The sequence below is a fragment of the Spea bombifrons genome, chromosome 5 (genome assembly GCF_027358695.1).
Source record: "Spea bombifrons isolate aSpeBom1 chromosome 5, aSpeBom1.2.pri, whole genome shotgun sequence".
Lineage (NCBI taxonomy): Eukaryota > Metazoa > Chordata > Amphibia > Anura > Pelobatidae > Spea > Spea bombifrons.
In genome coordinates this window covers 24,349,574-24,361,724 of record NC_071091.1, presented here as the reverse complement: position 1 = coordinate 24,361,724, position 12,151 = coordinate 24,349,574, and the positions used below count along the sequence as shown (strand labels likewise).

The 12,151-nt window shown below is 37.7% G+C and overlaps 1 protein-coding gene across 1 annotated transcript in view; it reads left to right on the top strand.

Moving 5' to 3' along the window:
• The first annotated feature begins 1,717 nt into the window (after positions 1-1,717).
• Positions 1,718-12,151, top strand: part of RFTN1 (raftlin, lipid raft linker 1) — a 102,980-nt gene continuing 92,546 nt past the window's right edge. The window contains exon 1 of the mRNA XM_053466423.1: positions 1,718-1,869. Coding sequence (XP_053322398.1) covers positions 1,725-1,869 — 145 coding nt within the window. The 5' untranslated portion in view covers positions 1,718-1,724. The remainder of the gene's footprint in view (positions 1,870-12,151) is intronic.

Genomic DNA, 12,151 nt, shown 5'->3' with positions numbered 1-12,151 from the left:
CAAACATTCCGTGTGGAATTATGTGTGGGTAGAAATATAGGGTCAGTATGTACAGAAGCAAGCATAGTGGTGGCTTGTCTAATTATTAGCATTAATGTGAACAATATCACACTGGTTTAATACCAAAGACTTCTTAAAGCACCTTAACCTTAGATTATGGGAATTTAAGTCCATTAGCTTGGTAGTTGCCAAATCCTACAGTAACTTAAAGCAGGGTCCTGGCACTCAGATGGTTAATTGATATTTTATGTGCTTATGCTTACCCCATGAGAACCACAAGAACCCAGTTATTTATAGCTGTACCATTCATTAAGATATCGGAATGATCTCTCTGTTTCATGAATAGGTTGCATGGCATAACATAGGAAGATATCTTATTTATCTGACATTAGATTAATAGAAACCTGTGATGAATAGACAGCATAATCTCTCAAGCTGTCATCGCTTAGTTAAACAATATTGTCTTATAGGTACAGTAATGGATGGTATATATTACTTCTGTCAGCAAATTTGCCTTGTTGACCACAGTCTGCTACATAATCACCATCATTCATAATTTACTGGTAACAAAGTAGACAGTTTGAAAGTTCTTGCCGAGTTGTAATTTTATATTTAATATGTGTCCTTGGTTGTGAGATGTCATTTCGTAACTGTTGAACAAACAGGGCATATCTAGATAATGGAAGTCTGAATTACTTCATCCCTAGGATGAGGTGAAGAGAAGAACCAACACTGTCTAAACCATGGACCTGTAACTCCAAGTATCCTAAGCCCACTGGAGTCTTACTGATGGTTGAGAACATTTTAGTGAGGGACATTAGAGTTTGCACACTACCTAATTTTCCGTTTATTTATTACTAGAGCAGATTGTTAGCATTTGTGTTAAAATTCAACAACGTCTGAGGGATTCTGATTGCTTTTTTTTGTTCTGTGAGTCCATCAAATAATTCATTTTTTTTTAAGTAAAAAAAAACTCTTGTTGCTCTGTCCAAAAGCAAGTTTTTTGTGTAGCTCAGACTATCAACCGACTTCTTTTAGATCCATTTTTTAGACATCGTGCCTCTTACAAACCTGATGTCTTTTCCGCCATCTAGTTCATCCCTATACTCAGGGTGTACTTTCCTCACTTACATTTATGTTACAATGGGCAGTACCTGGGGACCATAGCGCGCTATAAATTGTCATTTTATTGCATTTTCCAACTCTCCTCCTCTAAAACGCTATGGATTACTCCGTTTGTACGAGTTTTAACATTATATATGAAAAGAGACAAATCATTTGGGCTTATAACCGTGTGTGTCAGAATTCCAAATTACACTTTCTCCTGCTGCCTCCATGTCATCACAGTGCTGTTTTATTCCCTCTTGTCATTTCTTGAATCCCCCTGTCATCAGCCTCTCCTGATTTACTCACCTCCTGCTTTGTCACCCACTAATTCACACAAAGATTTGGTCCTTTGAATGATACGGCTGAATGTTGAATGGCATTTAATATACAGTGTATGATTTAGTTCTTGTGTCTAATGAGATATGAACCGTAGTTGGTCACCGATACGCCAGAATGTTTTGTAAGATCTGTGCATGGAACTTTGCTTTAACTTTGCTTTAGAAGTTCTAAAGATAAAACAACTGGGATTTTCAACTGAGCTTTAACACTTTTACAGACAGTAGAATTTAATGGCTCACAAGTCTTTTCTTTTTTTTTCTAATGTAGCACCTGTTACAATGGGCTGCGGGCTTAATAAATTGGAAAAACTGGATGAAAAACGACCAGGAAACATTTATTCTACTCTCAAGCGACCATATGTGGAAACCAAGATTGATGTGTCATATGAGTATCGTTATGTGAACGTCACAACAATCAGTCAAGGTAAGTTACTATCTCAGCCCCTAAGGCTTGTATATTTATAAAAACAATAATACCTTTTATCTACAGAATGGGGCTAAAATCTATTTGCAAAAGACTGTGACATATGAGAGTATGTTTGGTCTTCATCTAAATCTAGTTATAAAAAGCTTATACTAGGTGATTCCATTGACTGCAAGTCTTCCTGCTCAGCCTCAGCTGGCTCGCCACTATTTCATTGGGGCAATATTTCAGAAAACTGGATGCATTTGAAAAAATAAGTGTCAGAAAATATATAACTAGAAGAAGGGCTTTTTGTACAGCGTTTTGTATTTCAAAGTGTTTATTTTCTCAACTAGTATTTTTATACAACCAGTATGGGGCATAAAGTGCTTCATATTCTTCAACATTAGAAATAAAATACAAAGAAACTCAGGATAACTTAGATCACGGAAAAAAAGACACATAAAATATATAAAGGGCCATCATTTAGCCATGGGCTAAATTCTTGTAATATTAAAATGTAGCATTAGCATGTGGTACATTTGGAAATCATATACAGGGTGGGAAGTCTGAAGATTTCTAAAGCAGGTCTTAGTAGACAAAATATATGAAAACAATTATAAGCTCCCAGAAGAACTATTTCCTGTTAGTGGCAATTAAATAGTGACATAATCAGGGGAGTGGACGTCACCGAAAGCAATGCCATGTTAGCAGAAGTTCATCTTAGGGCAAAATGGTGGGGCTTTAGGTGATGTTATCTTCCCTGATGCTTTAATTGTCTGTGTGTGCGCCACCAATGCAATGGACTGGACAGTCCTGTCAATGATATTGCTTTGGAGAAATTTAAAATGAACATTGTTGAATTTGATGGCACAATGCGGCATAGCCAGCATTATCTTATTTACTGTCCCTTCTCCTAACTCAACCTTACAAGGGCTGCCAGAACCAATTAACATAACTCAGCAATTTAACAATAGGGTAGAGATAAGTAAGGGATGTCATTTAGATCTTAAGGACAGAAGGACAAAGTAATTTTGTTTCCCCATGGTATGTATGGAAGAATTTAGGTGGATTTTATTACATATATATTACTTATTTTAGTATTGCATAGGTTTATTTGGCGTATAAATCTGTAAAATGTAGAATTTAGGAAAAGTTACAGATCCACTTTAAGTGCAACACATATAGTATATATACATACATACACACATACATAAACAATTATATTTTAGCATTACTACGATAAATGTGTGTGGTTACAATTAGATAACAACGCTTTTACTTTGTAACCCCACTACCATTCTTTTGATTAAGAGACAAAACAATATGTTTAATATATTTTCTGCAAATAGAAACAATGTTATCGTGTAACAAGAGAGAATTGTTTTTCCTGCTATAGCAAATGGCTCCACATTTATCCAATTACTCAGTCCTTGCTATTATAGTCAGATATCTCTGGGTTGATGCAATATAGTGAAAGAAATGAAATAATCAATGCACTTAAATATATATATCCTCTGTGGAAAAAAAAGCTACCACAATGGATTGTCAGCACTTTGTACAATTTAGCCTTTTGTGTATTGAACCACAAAGCCTAAAGGTGTGTTGACTGACTTATTGGCCACAGCTGTATACGTAGATTTTTTCACCAAAAACACATTTAACCATTTATTTAACCTTTGCCACTGTCATCAATCCATTAGAACCAATGACATCAGTCTCATCTGTGATACTCATACACAAGGAAGAACTACTATCTTTGGCGTCTCATTTTTTTTGTATCTATTTATTTTTTCAGGACTTTAATTTATGTGTGGATAATGTATTATAAATGTATAATAGTGATTAAGCGAAATTGCTTATATTCATACATGTACTCGGTGCTGTATTAATGGGGGGTCGCTGACCTAAGCCTAACCCAGGGCAGTGCCTCCAGCAGTCCCCTTCAGACCATTACCGTATTTATCGGCGTATAACACGCACTTTTTTAAACTAAAATATGAAGTTGAAACCCTACCTGTGTGTTATACGCCGATAAATCCTAGAGCTGCACAATCTTCCCCTGCACAGCTCTCTCGCACGCCCTCTCTGATGCCGGGAGCCGGGTGATGAAGTCACTCCGGCCCCGGCATCAGCACAAAAAGTAAAATGCTGGAAGATAAAGAGGACCCATACCAGATCTCCCAAACGGTAGGGAGTAATATATAAATTTAATGTGTGTGTGTGTGTCTGAGTGTGTGTGTGTCTGAGTGTGTTTGTGTGTCTCTGAGTGTGTGTGTGTCTCTGAGTGTGTTTGTGTGTGTGTGTCTAAGTGTGTGTCTGGCTGCATGTGTGTCTGAGTGTGTGTGTCTTAGTGTGTGTGTGTGTGGCTTAGTGTGTGTGTCTGAGTGTGTGTGTGTCTTAGTGTGTGTGTGTGTGTGTCTTAGTGTGTGTGTGTCTCAGTGTGTGTGTGTCTGAGCGTGTCTTACTGTGTGTGTGTCTGAGTGTGTGTGTCTTAGTGTGTGTGTGTGTGTGTGTTAGTGTGTGTGTGTCTCAGTGTGTGTGTGTCTGAGTGTGTCTTACTGTGTGTGTGTCTGAGTGTGTGTGGTTTCCCAGATAGCAGTGATTCTGATGAAGTTTTTTTGTGCTTTTTCTTTATTCTTTATTTCTTTTATTACATTATAATAAATGTTATAATGTTATAAACATTATTCCAACATTAAGTTCATAGCTTCCAAGTTTAAACTTATTTTTTCTTACTCAAATTTCCTTGTTAAAATGGGGGTGCGTGTTATACGCCGATAGGTACGGTAGTTAATGCAGAAACAATGCTATGGAGGTCTTCACTTAGGTCTGCCTGATGAAATGACATTAGTCCTGCACATTGTATTGTCTATGTCCTGCTTCACCTAGAGACTATTCTCACACAAGTGGATACAAAACTTCAAAATGTATGATCATTTCAGGCTGTGTAAATCAGCAGCCGCAACATGAGAACAATGAGCAGGATCCCAGGTTGCCTGGTTGCCTGTATTGTGTCATGGCATGGTTGCTTAGGGAAGGTTTTGTGCCCATGGGGTGGTTCAATGCACACCATCTTCTTCCCTGAACACACAAGAAGCAGTTGATCAGTCTTCGTTGTAGAACAGTACATTGTCCTAGAATCAGTTTGTCCAGGATGTGTGCCTATCCGCCAGGCAATCCAGAATAATTATACACACCCTGGAAGAAACGGTATGGTCCCATTGTGGTGCAACATCTTCTTTCCAAACATACAGTTTGAGGGATGAACCTTAATGCTAAGATGGCACATTGTCCTAGAATTGGATTGCCTGCAATGCAGCACAGCTCCCTTGATTATTAAACTTGGGAAATCCAGAACACCTGGTCACCATCATTTTATATGATATATTAAATCTAAATCTTCTTCCTTGTATGTAATATTTGTGAATTTGTTTATTACATTAATCAGTTCAAAGAATTTTAAAGTATTTTGAATCCAAAATATATCAAATTAATTGTTAATATTTTACTGCCAAATTCTAAGACCGCCTGGGATTCAGGCAACGCTACCGATCTCAGTTTCCACTTTTAAACTAAATATCTTCAAAACAATTACACTGATTGACAAACAAAAACCATAAGCTATAGGTAGTTTTAATAAATGAACTTATTTATGCAAAAACCTATAAAGACAACAGTTCATTTTATAATACATATGCATCTAGTCTTTTGTACCCATGACAATTCTTTTGAAACCTCATAACAATGAAGGAGCACTTTGGTAGCGGTAAGTGCATATTTTATATTGGCTGACAACTGATTTTAAAGACAGGCTATATTTTCATAAATAAATGTATTGTAACTGAGGTCTAATGTACTAATGTACAAGTCAGACTTTGAAACGGTAGAGAGATTATGGGAGTTGCCCTAAATGTACAGGAAAATCAATTTCGAAAAGTGAATACTTTTAAAATGTATTTAGAAATGTAACGCACAGTAAGATGTATATGTTAACATAAATTGTAATGATTACAATAAAAAACAATACATTAAAACAACATGCAGAATAGTAGCTGTTTATTTGATTAAAGACATCAGTGGTATCAGTTGACCTTAAATTAACACCATGTAAGCTTTAGGAGGGTTCATTCCAAAGGATTTAAATGAGTAGTTTGTTATTCTGCATTATTTTCTATATTGAGGGATGAAGAAGCAGTTGTATTTTTGTAGCACTTGTTAGAATGAGCAGTTGTGTTTTTATTGTTACTCCATATTGTATGTTTGGGAAAGACATTTCATATGGCATAGGGCCAATTCTGTTGTTTGTATCTGCATAATAAAGCGACTTCAAAATATCTGGTAGATTCTATTACAGTCCTTAAGAGAAAAACAGTTCGAGATCATTTCAAAGGCTTAGCTTCTTGGAGAGGCCTAAGAATAAGAAGCACACTCTTACAGACATTGTTGTGCTTTACAAAAATACCTTCACAAGACACGTTCTAGTTCTACACAAATGCCAACACATGTGAAATAAAGGAGAGGGGCCGCATTCTTCTTTTGTCCCGTGTTTTAGATCATTAGAGTCCTAACTAGTTGCCCACAGTCTTTTTTTAAGGCCAGCACGTTTGAGATACTATGTGAGTTATATTCATACCTGGGAACTCTCCGGGTTTGACTCGGAGATTGCCGGGTGAGCGCTGCTCCTCCGGTTCTCCAGTTCAAGACCCGAATCCTCCGTGCCGTGGGAGCGGGATCTTGACATGCCCCGCCAATTTTTCCATTAAATGGGGTGTTTCCCGCTGGTGGGAACGCCCCCGACATCAGCGGGAACTCCCATTAACGTCAGTGGATCCGCCCACCGACAGCGGGATGTCAGTGTTCAGTCCTGGCCGCATCCTGCAAGGGAAGGCTCCGGGTAGCGGCAGCCCAGAAGTTCCCAGGTGTGGTTATATTGCATTATGTTATTAATTGAATCCAGCCTCCAATGTCTTCCTTCCTCAGGGTATGCCGCATGTTAAAAAGTAGGACAACACAGTTCTAGACCTTTCACCATTTATACACATGGGTGAACCAAAGTCCTTACTTCTACTCATCTTTTCCTCACCAGCCAGACTCAATCCAGACCTATCTGTAGTGATTGCCTCACCATATAACATAGCACTAATGTTACCTCAATGTTGACCCTGCAATAACCACCGGTCAGAAAAAGAGACAAGTGAGAAATGACTGTTACCAAAAGAGCCTTTTAAATTATCGTGTTATTCATTTTCAAAACATTCATCATTTTTCTAAAAATCCAATTATCAACTTGTAATTAGGCTGGTGGCTCAGATGGCTAGATCAGTACAAAACTTTCAAATATCAGTTCTCTGACCACAAGCAGAACGTGCTAAAAACAGATCCTGCAAATTAGGAAGCAGAGTAGGAAGGAAGCTTATGTTAAGACACAAGACTGTATGAAAGATTACTGTGTTGTGACAATGTCAAAGTAAGACTGGAAGGAAAACGAGAGAGCACAGCTGAAGACAAATCACATTGTTTATATAAAGAATTGTTTTTTTCTGTTCCTCCGGCCTTCCTGTGTGAATCCTTCAAGAGTATATGGAGGAAGGTGGGCATCAATTGAAAGACACATTTTTTGTGACAAAATATGGCCTGACAGTTACAATTCATCATGAAGGTGACACTTAATACTGCATTTGAGGTACTGGATGGTAATGTGAAGAATTAATATGTCTATTATTTTGTCTTTTCTGTACATTTAGAAGAATCAATCTGCAACATTAAGAGATTATAAATTAAATCAATCTATAACCTTTTCCAAAGTTCTCCTCTTTGGTTATATTCATATTTAGCATATTGCAAGAGTATATCTTACTAGTAATTTATTCTTCCTTTGGGGTTTTATGGTATGTCCTGGCAAATGAAGAAAGGAACCAAATTAAGGACAGGTGACAGAATATTTATAAACAAAAGTACCTAAAAGTTAGACTTTTCCTAAATAAATGATAACCTTGCAAAAATGAAGTCCTTACAAAACCAAATAAAATCCTGCATTACTGTAATTTGAATTTCAATAATTAGGAGGGCTGCCCACATACTTTTGGTAATATAGTGTATGTCTCTTCTTTATTGTCACTGAAACTTCAATAACTGTGCCTGGGAATTCTCTGGGTTTTGCCTGGAGACTCTAGGTAAATCGCTGCTACTATGGGTCACCACAGAGAAGCTGTGGGTCGCGGGAGCAAAGTGCAGCAGTCCTCGCCCACTTCCTCTCTAACTACGGCCTGCATGTGGGGTTAGCCTGTCACATAACATCAATGGGACTGCCTGCGACGTCAGCGGGACCGGCCATCAACCTCAGCGGGACCGGCCATCGACGTCAGCGGGACCACCAAACCACATCCTGAAAAGGAGCTTGGATGTTCCTAGGAATGCCAATAACCCAGATGCACCAGCAGCAAAGAAAAGCATCTAATCTATTGTTCTATTCCCAAAAACATGCACCTTAACCCCTCTCCATCATCAAATAAATACCATGATGCATTTATGTGATTAGTAAGGTAGCATTCGTATGACCCCAAGCTAGATGTATCCATAGCAACATGTTCTGATCTTTCGTGAAAGTATTTATAGGGGGGCAAAAATGTAATTTTCATGCAAAGAAAAACAGATTAATAATATATATACTAAATATAATCTGGGTGTTCAGACATTGGAAAAGGAATAATGTAATTGAGCCTTCTACGTTTTTCAGACATAATACATGCCAGCATCTGGCTGACAAGCCAACATTTGGATATCAATTTTAGAGTGTCTGGGGTAGCTACATCTGCCAGCTCGTAACTACCAACAAATCCAAGATTTTCTGCATAACTCACCATATCTTACCTAGATAAATACATACATTCTCCTTCCCTCACCATCTGACACAGACAGAACCAAGCCAATAAAGCCATTCCCTATATATCACTAATCAAACAGAAAAATCTGCTAGGATGCCACATCGCTATCTGGTGGGCAGTATTAAGCCAAAGTAGCAATCTGATGGACTGGAACAAGCCAATACATCAATCTAAAAGAGAGAGCCAAGCCAAGTGTACAATCTGGAGGAGAGAACTGGAAGACTGAAGCTCGTGACTGACAGATTCCTCAGATGGAGGGATTTTGATAATGATTCAGATCTAGCTACACGCTGCAATAATAATAATAACCATCTCAGATGCCACAGTTGTGATGTAGGGTTTTAAAGGAGAACTCAAATTTTTTTTTTTTACTAGTATCAAGATAAAAACTAGCTTTCAAAAATATTATGCTATAATGTTAAAAAATAAAAGATGATGTACAATTCACAAGCTATGCTTTACTATTTGGAATATGTACAACCAGTATTGATTCAGTGAGGTTTTTACGGAAGAAGTTATTTTCTAATTCATGAAATAAGATATATATATAAATGTAATGCATATATATAATCCATAGTGTTTATATATATATATATATATATATATATATAATGTGTAGAAATTAAAACATATGTAAACATTACTCAACAGCTTGTTCTTTGTCTTGAGCTCAAATAAAATATACGTTGTTACCTTTTCACAAATTGGTACTTATGCTTCTGCGTTATCTGCTAACGTGTAAACTCGTTATTAGTACTAGTACCTTAGGAAAACATTTCAGAACGACTCCACTGAGAACGGTCTGCCCTTCTATGTGCCCCCACTCAGGAGTCTCTAAAGTTTTATCTCACTTGCACCGTTACAGAGAGAAAAAAAATCTCAATTTGCGTATCAGTCCTGTGTGGCTCAAATGGGCAGTCCAAAACCAGAATGTGTGGAAAATTTCCTCCGCACAAAAGAACCAACCACCACAGATGTACATTTCAGATTTCATAAGCGTCGTCAGTCAGGTGCAGGTAGTATCCCGCTAAGCACTAGTGAGCAAAGAGGTCTGGACTCAAACTTGGGGCGGATCCCAAGAGATTCCCAAAGGGTGAAATCACATTACAAAATGTTTGATAACAATTCAACTTGGAACATCTGGAGATGTTGGTTGCCTCCTGCAGAGGAAACCTGCCTCGCATTTTGATTCTAGACTGCCTTTTTGGGTAGGATCAGATCAATATGTCAATGGGGATTTTTCCTCTGTAGTGACACAAGTGAGCGGGAACAGGGTATTAATTGGCTGTCTGTTCTTAGTTGAGCTGTTCTCAAATCTTTTTGTATGTGATTTCCCCTGTCAGGGGTCTCTAGGAGTCCACTTAAACTGTAAAAGTTGAGTCCAGACCTCCTTGCTCACTTTTGCCTGGAGGGATGCAAACTGCACCCCACTGATGAGTCCCATCAAGGCTGAAATGTTTGTCTGGGGTTGTTGGTCCTGTTTTCTGTTGAGCTGTTCTCAAAATGTTTTGGTATGCGTATTGTCCGCTAACCCTGTTTATGCTACACAACATAATTGCTGTTATTTTGACCTTACTTTTATTAATGATGATGCAATGGCAAATAAATTTAGAGATTTGAATGATGGCCCTCTGACAGAAGTCATATTCCAGTATGTACAGTCACTGCAGGGGTTAAACAGATTAACTAAATATTTGATCAGCTCAATACTGGCAATGTATGCGGCTTGTTACTTTAACGAGAGATTAATCATTAGCAGTTTCACACGAAAGTAGGATTGATGAAAGCCTGGTGGTAAACAGATCTTGGATCCTTCAGCTGTCATATCATCACACTCTTCACTTCAACTCTTAAAATACCAACTTCATATTCATATCTGCCACATGAAAAATTTAGCATGTTTAGTATATGAGAAGTTACAAAGATACGTTTCTAAGAGGAATGATTAAAGGACTCAGGGTTATGAATAGAATTAGCAATGAGGGGAGCTAAGTGATGGTAGCAGATTAGAGAGAAAAAATCATTAGATGACATTCGTTATTAACCTGTTGAGTGCCACGATAGTTTAGTTAAAAACATTGATTTGATTACCCGCTATCCTAAATTGGGGTAGGTTATATAGAATTGTGTTAAAAAGGAATATGCTCCCTGTCTGGTTTTCTACAGTTGCATTTCTTTGGTCCTGAAAGTTATTAAAACCTAAAATTAGATAAAAAGGAAACAACACTTAAGATTGACAATTACATTTTCCAAACCTTAGAGCATGCCAGATAATGCCCTGCTTCCCCGGTCTTGGTTCAGCTACTTGTTTCTTTGGCCAAGGCAGTGGTGTTGAAGGCTCTTTGGGGTTCACTTGTGGGCTATAGGGCAGCACTAAATCTGACCGTGAACAACATGTAAAAATTAGATATGTCCAAAAAAATGCCAATATGGCAAACCCATCTGTATGTATAAAGTCCATCAAGATTGGTAAATTGGTTGCAGCTGCCAATCAAATTTCAGATGACAAGAATAATACATAATGTCATAATGACCATAAAAAAAAGATAGAATCCTATTGGCTGAAAACCATCTCATTTTAACCTTTTTGTGGCAGCTGCATTTTTGTCATGTGTTTTCACAAGCAAAGGTACCTTGGCTTCTGTGGTAAACAGTAGAACAGATCACCCAGATGACCACTTTGATTTATTAGTGTCTGTGGAGAAAGGGACTTCATTAGGTAAACAGGGCATCATAAGCATTACCATCACGTCTGATAACAATAGTGACCTACACGTCTGACGATAAAGGAAGTTTATTGGAACAGAATAAAATAAAACTCACTCTTTAATGCTTAAGTGAGTCACTAACAAACAGCACTAGACTTGTGCATTCAGATTCTTATCTTAGGGACACAGATGCAGTTGACAGAGAAGGTAGGGAGGCATTGAGAGAGCGTCAGGGAGAGAGAGTTTGAATCAGGGTAGGTGACAACGAATTTAGTGTCTGAATGGAAAAGGTCCTCCAAATTTCATCTGAACCGAAAGGACAGAAAATGAAATTTGTTGCCGAAACGTATAGCCTAAATATGAAACGACATAAACAGTCTAAACAGCACTGTAATAACCAAAGAAAAATATTTTCCCCTACGACTGTAAATAAATCACTGCACCACTTAGAAAACATGGGCCAAATTCTCAATAAACATAGACTCAACCAGTGTCTTGTCATTATCACGATTGTCTCCTCTAACACATCCTTTGTATTGCTCATGAATGGTTCCCTCTTTTACAGTGAGCTTTTGCCAACTGAATACTCAAGTAACACTGCCATAAAAACCATATGTTGCTAAATTACACTGCTTCTCAATGATCATCAATTACCAGAGCGTAGTATTTAAAAAGGCTTTCAAATTAACATCTACTTGTCTCGGAGAT